The 14,111-nt window shown below is 34.4% G+C and overlaps 2 protein-coding genes across 5 annotated transcripts; one reads left to right on the forward strand and one right to left on the reverse strand.

Annotated features, from left to right (window-relative positions):
- Positions 1 to 451: 451 nt before the first annotated feature.
- Positions 452 to 14,036, forward strand: LOC142972899 (calcium uptake protein 1 homolog, mitochondrial-like). Of its 4 annotated transcripts, none has more exons than XM_076114319.1 (11): positions 452 to 823; positions 921 to 1,053; positions 1,149 to 1,308; positions 2,308 to 2,345; positions 2,740 to 2,784; positions 3,625 to 3,739; positions 6,990 to 7,150; positions 8,019 to 8,154; positions 8,876 to 8,981; positions 9,221 to 9,438; positions 10,082 to 14,036. In XM_076114319.1, exons 1-11 carry the CDS (start codon positions 582 to 584, stop codon positions 10,234 to 10,236), a joined length of 1,509 nt encoding a protein of 502 aa, XP_075970434.1. In that variant the 5' UTR covers positions 452 to 581; the 3' UTR covers positions 10,237 to 14,036. The 4 variants fall into 4 exon arrangements, with proteins under 4 accessions (XP_075970434.1, XP_075970435.1, XP_075970436.1 ...); XM_076114320.1 differs by lacking the exon at positions 1,149 to 1,308 and adding an exon at positions 1,640 to 1,799; XM_076114321.1 differs by lacking the exon at positions 2,740 to 2,784.
- Positions 3,789 to 5,438, reverse strand: LOC142973338 (carbohydrate sulfotransferase 11). Its single transcript, XM_076114989.1, has 3 exons — positions 5,049 to 5,438; positions 4,708 to 4,963; positions 3,789 to 4,485 (listed from the first exon to the last, which is right to left on the reverse strand). The coding sequence occupies exons 1-3, from the start codon at positions 5,247 to 5,249 to the stop codon at positions 3,797 to 3,799; spliced, it is 1,146 nt and encodes a 381-aa protein (XP_075971104.1). The 5' UTR covers positions 5,250 to 5,438; the 3' UTR covers positions 3,789 to 3,796.
- Positions 14,037 to 14,111: the final 75 nt, after the last annotated feature.

Genomic DNA, 14,111 nt, shown 5'->3' on the forward strand with positions numbered 1-14,111 from the left:
TCCTGTGACTTCTTCTAGCGCTGGAAATTCAACTGACATTGTACTGAAAAGTAAAAACGGTTATTGGTTAATGAATTGCCGTTTATCGGTTTGTGCAACTGATTTTGAAAACCGTTGGATCGTCTGGCTGATATGAGTTTAAAAATATATTGTATAGCCAGGGAAAGTTGAAATGGTATGAAAACGTGTAAAATATATATTAAAAGGCGAGCGTAGCGAAGATGGACAGCCACTTAATATTTACAACACAGGCACCCTAATAACACTGGATAAACAAAATTAAATTTACTGTTGCCCGGTGCCTGGGGTACATTTAGCGGTAGTTTATCTATTGAAAATGTTTTTCTTTTTGAAAATCGGGTGTGTGAGCATCAAAGTGCTTTACTAGCAATCTTATAATGCTGGTAACACATTGTGTCAGTTAAGTGTCAGTGAATAGATAACATTACCTACAACTTATCAGTGTCAAGTGTCAAGACTGTCCGGAGTGTAAAATTTGATCTACGCTAGAGTTATTTTTAATGTCTTAACTTTGTTAAAAACCCCTGTATTCATCTGCTAGTTTTTAGATAAATATCAAGATGTATAGCGTATCAACGCGACTTTTAAAAATACCTACAGATATGGCTACAATACGCAAAATAACATCTATTAATACGGCGTCCAGGATACTTGCAGTAACAAACAAGTCATCTGATTTACAGCGGAATTACAGCACCAATACGAATAATGATAGCAGTAATCATTCACAACAATATACCTACAAATACTTGTGCTATTCTTTGTTGTTCGGAGCTGCAACATTCACTTCCTATAAATATTGGTAAGTTACAATCATAGTCAACAATTTTCAAAATAAAAACAAATATGATGTGCTGCTTTAAAGCTATAATAACATTTTCATTGTTTTCATGGTGTAGGGTGCAACATCAGGGTAATCTTTTACCTGCTATTAATGCTGCTGAAGAAATAGCTGAATCTGATTCTGACAGTGAAGTTGATACTAAGAAAAAAAGGTATCGGAAAGAAAAGATTGGATTTCGGGACAGAAAGGTATGTATTGTATGCTTAGTTTATTAGTGAAAACTAGTCCATAAATTTAGTTTCATATTTTTTTCTTAATATTGTTTTTTTTTTGTTAACCACAGATCATTGAGTATGAAAATCGTATGAGATCCTATTCAACTCCAGATAAAATCTTTAGATACTTTGCTACAGTAAAATTGACTTATGGTGAAAACACAGAGATTTACATGACACCTGATGACTTTTTAAGAGCTATTACTCCTGGCATGAAACAGCCTGATGGTATTTATTTTATTTTTTATTTGTTTTTTTTTTAAGTTCTCTATTAGGCATAGTAAAATTTAAAGGTGTTTTCAAAACTAGGTATTTTAAGGCATCCAGCAAAATGAATAAATTACAGGTCTTACTTTTGTGCATTTTAGGAGCTAGATTGTATAAAGTGCTTGGTGCCTAGGTTCAAAAACCCATGGTGCATTAATAGATGTTGATAAGCATTTCAAAAGAGTAGTCATTAAATTTAATAAAGCAGTTTAAAATGTAGTCATCATTCATCATATTTGTTATATCTATTTATTGAAAAATATAATTTTTCATCTTGGATGCTGCTGGATAGATTATTGAATATGAAAATCGCATGCGACAGTATTCAACACCGGACAAGGTATTTAGGTACTTTGCCACACTACAAGCTCAACATCATGATCAGCATGAGATATTTATGACACCGGATGATTTTCTACGCTCCATGACACCGGGTGTCAAGCAGCCTGATGGTAATATTGTTATATGACTTGTGTCCAGTCAACCTGTGAAACCAACACAATTGATAAAGGTTTATTTTAGTTTTGCAAACTTTTATCAATTGTGTTGGTTTCATATGAAAAAATAATCAAAACTAGTTTAAATTCCCACTGTCAATGTTACCCAAATGATTCAAAGTTACCCAAATTGACCTTATTTTCTTTTGTTAATATTTTATTATAATTCTACTGATCTCTCAGCTTCAATATTTGTAAAGAAATAAGGTATGCTTCAAAATATTTATTGCAGTTCTTGTGCCTGTACAGAGTTAACTATTATGATAATGACTACTTATAAATAAATAAACAGCAGTAAACTCCAGTAATATGTTAGTATAGTATAAATGTTTCTAAGTGAAGAGTCATTACAGCAGCTCTAATTTATTATTTGACATATTTCTTCTTTAAAGCAAATTTATAAAAATGTTTAAATTTTACTGACAGGTATGAATAGTTTTACAAAACATATTAATTTCAACAGGTTTGGGATTAGACCAGTACAGGAGATACGATCCAAAGGTAAGACCCCAATTATGACACATTTATTATGGTGAACAATTATATAATTGTTATAATTTTAATTACCTTTCTTCAGGCACTTGTGATTTCAATTGCAATTTATACAGGTAAACTTTAATTGTAAACCTTAGAAGGATCAGCAAATGAATAATCGCTGTACAAATTACAGGGAATTAGAATAAGTTACTTGCAAAATATATGACAATAATAATAATATTAAATTCTAAATTGTTAATGTTATAATCATAACTTAACTAAGACATTTTTTACTTAAGAACTTTGCACTGGCACTAATTCAACATCGAGAACCAAGTTCCACAACTTTCTGTCAAGCTAATTGCAAAAAGCTACCTAAATAAAATGCACGTTAACTGAAGGTTTCTTTACATTATAGAGGGAGCAGATTATCTTCAAGAAGAATACAGAAAATTTGCAAAAAGTATATTACTTATTATTTTCCATAGTAATGTTTCACACATCTGACCTTTAGGAACACTACCCAATTGCCGATGTTTTTTTAGATGTATATCTCTTGCTTTATAGCAACCTAAATGTCATTGGACATATGCACAGTTGGCACCATCTTCTCTGCCACTCACGTCACTTTCTTGTCTTTTCAGAACATCGATGAGGTACTGTCTTTCTCCTCTTCTTATCTCTCTTCTGCTCTCGACTTTGTAATATTTTTTATTTCATGTGCACATATTTGACTTGGTTTCCCTGCCAATGATCATGTCATCGCCGTTGGCCATTTTGAGCCTGAATCTAGACTAGATCACCTCTATAGATTTTAGGACAATCATTTATTTTTACTATGTAGTAGTTCTGCCGACCTACGCTCGCTAATTTCAGCTGACTACTTCAAGCATTATGGGTCTTAGATCCTGCAGATAATTTTCGTTTTGAAGCGTTTTTATTTTGTTATAAGTAGCATGCTGAGTTTTTCTCTTATTTCTTTTACCGCATCATTATAGATCTTTCTGTTTAGCGGTAGCACTTAGCTGTATTAACTTATTTTTTGTCGTTTTGTAGTACCTAGTATCCTGTTTAACTTACACATCCCTAGAGGGCTCTATTTTATAATTCCCTATTTTAAATAAAAATATATCCTGATAGAATTCAGTGAATTGATGAATATTCGGTACTAACCATTTTGCTATTAGATTACACGTGTATCGTCATTAGTTTTATGTTTTGGGTGCCTAGAAATATACTGCTTCTTCGTAAGATACGGTGATGAGACCGAGACTATGTTGTTAATGAACTTTTTTCCACACAGAGCATCAGTCAACGACTCAACCTTGACCTCGACGAAGATTCCATTTTCTATAAGCTGGGTTCATCCGGTTTGATCACGTTCAGCGACTACATTTTTCTGCTTACTGTATTATCAAGTAAGTTCAAATTTTTTGACTCTATTAATGAAACTATGACAAAATTCAATAAACTCTTTATTTTCTAACATAACGTTTATAAACTTTCGCATCATATCCGAACATTTCAAAATCTATACCATAAATTTGTAACAACCCATTAAGCATATTTTCATCAAGTTGACTAAAGTAATATCGCAGTAAAGCTGTTGTATTTTTTCCATCTCGAGATTTATTCATCACAGTACGTAGTCGCATCCTTCGGTCGCGAACTTTCCTATCTAACACATGGCCGAGACCCAGCTGTTGAATCACGTACGCTGAATCTCTAGCCAACGTTTCCACTTTGGCTATCACTGTGAAATTCACAGCACAAGGTGAACAAAACCGGTAATACGGTGCCCAATGTTCGTCAAAAGTAAACGCTTTGTCCTTTGCTTTGTACTTTTCGATTAAATATGCAACAAACTCGTAGAACGTGGGACCAAAACTTTTGATTGGCCCGAAAATCTTAATTGCTTTTTCTCTGTGCTCTGCCACTATTGACCTCGCTAGTTTCCTATAATAAGGAGGCGTGATGTTTTCTAGTTTATCACGGTAAGCTGATAGCAATCTGACAAAGGGTTCACGCACCACCAACAGTGATATGACTCCGGGAGTATTCACAGCATCTTTTAGTTCATCTTCACTGGGACGAGGAAACTTTTTCCTCGCTAACATTAGCGGTGTCTGTCTGGTTCGCGCCAAAAACTTTTTGTCGTATCCACCTGAAAAAGACACGCAGTCATTATAAAAATGTTATCTGAGTACTTCCATCTCTGTAAGTTTTGTATATATTTCTATCTCATCTATCTAGCTTTGACTATCCCTGCTTAATAAATCACTGACTTTAAGTTACTTAATTTAATGAACACCAAATACTCAAGTATCAGTATGATTTTAAATAATAAATAGAACTTGTTTACATAAACAAACAAAACCAACCTCACCTAGTATATTGAAATTATACAGCCATGATGAACTAGCAGCTTTGAATATATTGCACCACACAAGATTATGAGCGTGGTCAACGAAGAACTCTTTATTGTTTATCGGACACGAGGAAAGCGTTCGTTTGCGACACACGTCTCGTACTTTTACAGAGCGCTTCTCCAATTCAAATATCGTCACATTATCCGGCTCCGACCACTCCACAATATTGTTGTTCGTTTCTGGCTCATCGTCGCCTATCACAGGACCCTGCAACTGTTCACATAAACACTAAATTCACAAACTTTAACACTAAACCACTGTAAAAGCGCAACTTCACATTCAGAATGTCAATATTTACCAGCCACTTGGTGTAATTGTCAGGTACTATCGACCAGTCCTTCACCGGGGTGCTCACGTTGCTTTTGAATATGGTCATTTTCATAACAACCATATAAAGAGTCGCCCAAAACAAGAAAGTTGCTGTCTTTGCACCACATCGTAGATATTGAAACGCTTTTGTTTTTAATCTCGACCGAAATCGTTTCATTGAGAATATCATTATGACGCGTCATGTGGTACAAGGTGCAGTGAAACCTTATCGTGAAAAATTAATACTCTTCGGTTATTTTATGACCTTAATATCACTTGAACATGGTTCAGATAACTGTATTATTGGTATGTGTATGTAGACGACGTAGATGCCGCTGGATATTTACGCAGCATCCGGAGGGTGGGGGATCGCACGGGGCATGAGCGAATCTAATGATTTTCTGTTTCCACACGCGCGAGATTTATCTCGCTACTGAGCTCGCCATCATATTGTCAAATAATATGTAGGATTTGTTAAACATTTAGTAAATTTACTGGAATTGGAATTCGGGCGGTTCGCTTAAAAATGTTTATGTTATGCGACCCACGGCTAATGCTGTAACAAATATCAGGAAAGTTTTTGTAGCTGTGGTTTGAGTACATCTTAGTACAGAGTTCATACACCGCATTATTTGATCACCTATGGCTCTTGTGTAAATTGTTGTTAGACAATAAGCGGCGTTTTTTAATTAAACATAAATTAAACTGCTACCATGTTTCTTCGAGTATCCTCAGAAAAGAGAACATTTTCGGTCACAAAACTGAAGCAACCTTTGTCCCATGACATGTATTCATAGAATTATTGAATTTTTAAAATGTGTAACAAACTGAAATCGCTGCAATTGGTTTAAAAATATATTATTTTCGGTCATATTTATTTAACTTAACTGACAAAATGGTTACTCTCCATAAAAACAAGTTAAAATTACGACTTATGACCATAGGTGAGCTGCGAACTTATAATGTTTTATGTCGTCATAGTTAATTTATTTATAGTTGTCTATTTATGTCTCATTGTTCATTATACAGATGTTTATATCCTTAATTTCAATATTACTTATTATTTTTGTTACTGATGATCACTCGGAAACTTAAACAGACAAATAATTGCAGACTTTAAAACTACAAAGAAGTTTCGTCATGTTTACTAAACGGATGATTCAATAAAAAAGCATTAAGTCCCACCACTACTTTATCATTTAAGTAATTCTAAATATCTTTGATATCAGCAGCAAGTATGAAAGTGGAATTCATTCGATCGCATTGCGAGCGAGACGTCACGCTAGTAGGTAAACTGTAGCTTTGTACACATTAATATGTTGTAGGTAAAATATAATCTTATTTATTTAGCCTATTGAAAAACGTTTATTATACGCATTATTTGTCCAGTTTTAATTTAATATCTTTGAGGCTGCGGCATTACGACAAACATGCAAACGGCAATTTAACTTGACGCTCGAATTCTCCCTAGTACAGGGAGACATTAAGTGAATATTAATAGTTTTTAAATTCGATTTCTTCCTTTATTATCGTCCCTTTACGAACTATGCAAGTTCATATTTTATATCCTAAAATAGTGATAAGAGCGCTACGCTACTGAAAAGGTTCTATATGAAATAATTATGTAGGAAATTCGAAGGAATTTGCTAGCGATATTAGTAGTAACGCAAATTGGTTTTATGCTGATAACTGCTTAATTCTTTATCAGTTTAATACTTCTAACGAACTTTTATTGCTATTGCTACTAGTCAGTGTAACCAGCATATATTAAAATTTTAGTAACTTTTTCATTCATCACCCTCATCTTTTTTTTTTTCAAAATAACTAACTAACGTTAACTACAAACCTTGTTGTTATTGAATTAGTTTTTATACAAATAAAGCACATATTTTCTTATCTAGTTTTTTAAACCAGTTATAAATAATTTCAGCGTCTCGTCGTCATTTCGAGATTGCGTTCCGTATGTTCGATCTGAACGGTGACGGTGACGTGGATTGTGAGGAGTTTGAGAAGGTGGCCGCACTTATTCGACAGCAGAGCAGCATCGGCTCCAGGCACAGGGACCACGCTAACACTGGCAACACTTTCAAGGTACAATTTTTACTTTGTTATTGTTATTTAGCCTGTAATTCTAAGGACCGATGTTGCCATGGACATTTAATAAATTATTTTATGGATATTTGCGACAAGAGTTAATATGTTAAGAGTTATTCATTAAATAAATTACCTGAAATCTAAGTATGATTGGTAATGACTGCTAAATTATTATTTGACAATGGTAACAGGTAAGTTATACAATTCTTTATGGTAATATGCTCTCTGATCATTATTTGATATTCAATCACCTCTGTTGCACCTTTTTCCTGTATATTCATGTCACGATTTATTTTAACAGCCTTACTGATTTCGGTAGTCTGTGCTAATTAAAATGGAGTAATAACTATTCCTGCCTATCCTTTGATGCACTTACCTATTGTGTATTTGTAGACCGTTTTATTTTTATCCTATTCGTACCCTAGGTATTAAACACGTATGTAGTAGGAAAGAATGTCATGTCAACCCTTTAAAAATATAATAATTTTTAAATACACAGAACAAAAATATCTATCTGTAAAATATTGGTATTCAGCTGCATCTGGTGAGACTGGAAGCCGACTCCAACATAGTTGGAAGAAAGGCTAGGCTGATTGTGAGATCAACAATATATAGCGCGTGTGGTGTGAAGTTTAAGTCGCGTTAGAACTATTTGGGCGGAAAATTCTTGCTTTGCATGTTACATTGTATAAATCAGTACACACCATTTAATCACGAATGAGTAGAGCCACTGTTGCTCTACCACCAGACCATATATAGATATGTAGTATAGAGATCATAGCAATACAAGTATTACTGTTGGAGACTTGAGATACTTCTGCTATCGAATTATATTATTATAGCATATTGTGTATGTATATTTCAGGGCATCAACTCTGCATTGACTACGTACTTCTTCGGTCCCAAACTGAACGAGAAACTGACGATAGAAAAGTTTCTAGACTTCCAGCAACAACTGCAAAAAGAAATATTGTCCCTTGAATTCCAAAGAAAGCAACCAGGTGAGAACATAGCGTGTTTAAACTTTTTTTAACCCATTACTGTCCCACTGCTGGGCAAGGGTTTCCTCCCGAACTGAGGGTGTAAGGTATTGCACCTTGAGTCCACGACGCTGGCCTAGTGCAGGTTGGGGACTTAGCCTTCAAGAAATGCGTTAAACGATTTTAAGCATGCAGGATTTTATTATAATATTTTACTTCACATTAGAAATTTACTCGTAAAAATGATATGGACCAGAGACCTCTTACTTTATTTAGATACCATTGAACCTGAAATGTGTATGAGATGTAAAGTATCATTTTATATTTTGTTCATCACAATACAATAATATAAGGCCCTCCCGACCTACATTCGGCTACGGTGAGCAGTTTGGTAAAATCTAGGCAGCACAAGAGTTTATTTAACCTAATTAACATTGTATGGCTCCATTTCATCGTTCTTTTACCCCACTTGGAATGTAAGGGGTTCAGCTGGTGAGACGTGTATAGCAGAATCGATGGCTTTTTCTTCTCACCGAAGTTTGTTACCTCAACGTACTCCCAGTAATCATAGACATCTTGCGAAATACTTAAATAATATTTTGCTCACCTGAGACTTGAAAGCCTATGGTAAAAACCGCTACTTCAAATAGGCAGTCAAGGCAATATAATAGTTACGTTAGAACTCAAGACTAGAGTGGGTACTTACATTTTGATGATAATTGGTATTTGAATGCTTTTTCAGATGAGAATGGGCGTATCACAGAAGCGGACTTTGCTGAATTGCTCCTGGCTTATGCCGGTTACCCCGCTAAGAAGAAGGCGAGGATGCTTAAACGTGTCAAGAAAACGTACGTTATTTACTCTTCTAGCTACAATTTCTGCCCGTCATTGTTTACGTGGATAGATGTTTTTTGGTCTTACAGCAATTTCCGTGATTAAGAATATAGATATGTGTATGGGAGTTTCCGCACTCAGCCAGCGTGGTCACTCAAGGCCTTACCTATCCCTCATTCTGAGGCAGACACTTGCCCAGCAATGAGTTAAGTTGAATGAATATGGTTTTTAAATGATCGTTTTATTGGTGCAGTTTCCGCGACCACGGCGTGGGCATCACCAAGGAGGACTACCTGATGTTCTTCCACTTCCTGAACAACATCAACGACGTGGACACGGCGCTGACGTTCTACCACATCGCGGGCGCCAGCATCGACCAGCCCACGCTGCGCCACGTGGCGCGCACCGTGGCGCACGTGGACCTGCGCCCGCACGTCATCAACGTCGTCTTCACCATCTTCGATGAGAACAGTACGTTCTACCCTTCCATTACCTAGTTTATGTGCCAACTAGCTGACCCGGCAAACGTTGTTTTGCCATATAAATTAAAAATAATTATTATGGGTATAATAGTATGAAAAATAGATGTTGACCGATTCTCAAACCTTCTCAATATGCTCACAAAATTTCATGAGAATCGGTCAAGCCATTGTGGAGGAGTACGGTAACTAACACTGTGACATGGAAATTTTATACATACGATAAGCGAGTATAGTATACAGATGTTAATGAGGCAACAAAAGTTTGTAAGGATGGAAAAAGGCATATTATGTATGTATGTATTAATAAAATGGGTATTTTCACAGTTCTATTATTTTTTATGTTTATTTACAACATCTTGCTGGTTATGCCCAAAGAATTAGAGATATGCGAAATACGCTCAGATTTTGCGATTTATAGTTTTAGTCCCATACCTGTATTGTATCTAATAGGTTCGAGGCTATTGCCAAATACCTAATCTGGGATAGGATAGTATATATTAATTGTTATGTATGTGTGAAGGGAAATGAAAAACAGAGTTTATTATTTGTATGCTTTATTATATCTAAAATTAAACCTTAAATATCTATAAGTACATAAAAACAAAAAGGTTAATTGCAAATTTCTTTTGCAGTGGATGGCCAACTAAGTAACCGTGAATTCGTAGCGGTCATGAAGAACAGACTCCTGCGCGGTCTCGAGAAACCAAAGGACACAGGTTTTGTTAAACTTATGCATTCTCTCATCAAATGCGCAAGAGACACCAAACCTGCCATATTAGATTTCTAAATTAAACATAGAATATAAATTCGCAAGAAATAGGCAGAATCCGTTCTCTTAACCCTTTGACCGACACGGTCGGCTATACTCAACAAATCAGAACATGCTCACGTCACTATATTTTTGTCGACATTTGCCGAGTCGAGTATAGACCACGGTGGCGGTCAAAGGGTTAAACAGTTGGTGCATAAACAACAATTTATGACTTTTTTGTATGTTATAAAGGCCAATAATACGTATCTAGCAGAAACGTTTACTTTTCTTGTAAACTTATGAAACGTATTACTAAATTGGTTATGTACTTTTAAATATAAAAATATTTTGCTTCAAAATTTACGTTCGAAAAGTTGTAGACTGTTTGTGCAATTCAAAAGCTTTAAAAGATAAAGTATTTATTCAACACAATGTTTTACTTACTTATTTTGCCGTCTTGACTGCCTAATTCTTGTCGAATCATAACAACGGGTATAACATAAGAAAAGATACTGATAATCTTAGGCTTGAAATCTTCAACGATACAGTTATTATGATAAATGTACCTACATAATATAAAATGTAGGTAAAATTTTGTCTCTTCTCCGTAAAATTTAAATATGTATTATAAATTTAAGCCCAGTCTGTGCGAATCTAACACGAAAATAAAGCTTAAATATGTCTTTAATAAAACATTTACGTTACTTATAGCTTCAGTTGCATTTTTAACATGTTTGAGACCGTTTTCGTAGCTCGATTATACAAGCGTACACAAGGGAAAATAAATGGTCGTTTCTGTTAGACCGTGTACTAGTTTCAACCCTAACGTAGTATATATCGGGGCCACTTAAGCTTCGAAAGCAGGTTTTTTCGCACTGAATAAACATTCGATGTAAAAGAACTCTAAGTCGTAGCAAATTTACGATGTTTATTAAAGATTACACATTTGCAATGATTTCGTGCAATGTTTAGCTCAATATTTTGTCCTTGTTTACAAAAATCTGGCGCCTAACGAGACAAACTACTTTTAAATATAGATGAAATTTAAATGTCTGATTCGAGTTTACAACGACATTTAGTATCGGCTGTATGCGCCTTTGATCAGACGTGCTATAAAATCTTACTGCTAAATACCTACACAAACACTTTGATACGTTATTTATTAGCGTGGAGATGTATGGAACGAATTTAGTGAATGTTTCACCAATGCCAAGTAAACTTATATACAGTCGATAATGACGTAGTAGTCTGTTTGACACAGAGTCAACTGTGTGAGAAGTGTCAATGAAATCATACTCTCAACATTATATCTATATGATATCTTTATTTGTGCTGATATACATTTGTAATGGAGTTCTAGTATTGAATAAGGAAATAACTAGTTATTTATTAATGTTAATATAGAAACTGTAATGATACCATCACTAATGTTACTTGGCACTTGTGAAATTGAGTTGGCCTGTTTCACCTCACATAGATGGATATTGGTTAGCATCTCGACCTAGATCTATTTCTAAACGTGTCATATTATTTTGTCGGTTAACCTAACTAGTAAACATTCTTCAGGCCGTTCGCACATTGGGCCACTTGGAGCATCCACAAGCTATTTGAAAAATTTCGTATAGTATTGGTACAAGATTCCATATTCGAACTTCAAGCTACGGCAGTTGCTCGAACTAAATGTCACTAACTTTTCATCGAGTGACTGGTGGCCGCCTCTAAGCCACTATTGGCTGCTATGCTATGCGCTAGTGATCATGCCTAGTGGCTTGTCGGCGCCAATAGTGGTCGCGCCGTGTGGCTTGACTTTGCCACAAGCCGGGTTGCCACAACCAGGCTGATCATTTCCTGGATATTTCTGGGGCCAAGAACGGAATCAGAACTTTGGTCTCCGGTCTTAGACTAAACTAAGTAGAAATAATCTAAAAATGTCGTCGTATCATAGCTTTGTAAAAACTAGTATTTTTTTAATTCCTAGACAGCATAGTAAAATTACGGGACACGGGACAACACGCAAAATTTCGGGACAATCCCGGAAATATGCCATCTGGCAACCCTAGCCACAAGTGGTCTCATTTTGTGGCTTCAATGTGTATTAGCTCTTGCAGGTGAAGCAGGTCATGAGGCTATTGTTTAATGTTATATTATTTTTTAAGTTCTCTATTCTGGTCATTTAGTTTTTATTAAGTTTTCCGACTGAAATGTGAATTTAGAATTGTTATGAATTGTGTATAAATTATCACTGTTTAAGGTCTATTTTTTATTTTATGTCACACTTTAACGTCTTTCTACTTAACGTCGAGTCAACTCTGATTAGTTATACCTACAGTGTTTTGTCTTTGTCACTCTAATACAGGATCAGGATTAATTGAAGGTGACAAAAACACATAACGAATTAGAGCTTACACGACGTTTTTTAATAAGACCGTAAGTATTTTTAGTTAAAATTTATAATAAGAAACATTTGTTATTACACTTTATGTGAAATTCCTAAATATTCAAACAATCTTTTAAAATGCATGACACTTATTACTATGCGTTTAGTAAAACCGATTAAAGTCGAAATTCGGTACACTCTTCTCAACATTTTGACTAGCCCTCAGAAGTTGTTTTTAGAGTTTTCGCATCACTTTACTTGATATATTTCTATTTAACTATTTTTAATCATACCAAATAATAAGACTAAGAATTTAACGTCTATTGGATTGTATTGCACTTGGGAGAAAGCAATTTTACTTCAAAGCATTAGCAATGCGAACATACATTTTTAATCAAAGTTTTATAAATGCTTTACGCTCAATATACTGTTGGTCTTAGGCCAGCTTTGCATACAAAAATGTATTAAAATTTAAGCTTCAATTATTGTTACATAAATTAAAATTATTTATAATTGGTTAAAAAAGAAATGTAAAGTTATTGTTTACGTCTAAAGGTATAATGTTGTTAAACATATTGTGCCTTGTTAACAAACGCGGATTAAGAATAAATCATTTCTATGTGTTTTGTAACTTACGGACCGACGGATGTGCCGTGCAGCTTATTTGATAGATAATGTAATAGCAAATGTATGATGAATAAGATATTTGTTGAAATTATACTTTATAAGCTAACTGGCTTATGTCCTGTAGTAATAAAGCTATCTAGTAGTAGTATCCAGTAGCTATTAGTAAAAAAAAAAAACAAAAAAGTTTCACTGACGCGAACTTACGTCACGTTTGTTAATAAGGCACAATTATATGCCTAACGAAAAATTGTGTATTATTAATTTATAGTGTTTTTCAAACCTCGCATACAAAGTCAACATAAAACATCTGTTATGTGAAAGTATCATTTAATTTTCTGCTATAAACATACCTTGTTATAAATTCTCAATCTCAACTGTTTATATTATAGAGTAATAAAATAAGATTGAAAGTGATTATACAAATTAGGCCTCGTTTAATATTATGTAAGACGCAATATTATCTAGGTTTATGGTTATTATGAAACAACTAGTTTTATATAATTTGAATATTCATCAGATTTTATAGAAACATCTCAATCTAATAGTCAAAGTATTTATTAAAATATGGATAAAATATTTATTTATAGCGGTTCTGCAATCATTACAATATAACAGTGTTTTGTCATAACATAATGTATTAACTATCATAGATTTAGAATCATGGTTTTGTATTCGGTTTTTGTATCTTGATAATATTAAATTGTTGAAATATTAACTTCAATAAACATTTTTTCTGATACCATTATAATATTTTTGTCTGAACATAAATAATAACGGTTCAACGCCCGTAAACACATTAGCGAGTCTGGTTCACGAGTCCTGACTCTTCTAGAGACTCGGTGATATCCGACACATACAAAAATTCGGGAGCAACGAACGGGTGTCGAGTACACGCGAGTCACCGAGG

Source organism: Anticarsia gemmatalis, chromosome 5 (assembly GCF_050436995.1).
Source record: "Anticarsia gemmatalis isolate Benzon Research Colony breed Stoneville strain chromosome 5, ilAntGemm2 primary, whole genome shotgun sequence".
NCBI lineage: Eukaryota > Metazoa > Arthropoda > Insecta > Lepidoptera > Erebidae > Anticarsia > Anticarsia gemmatalis.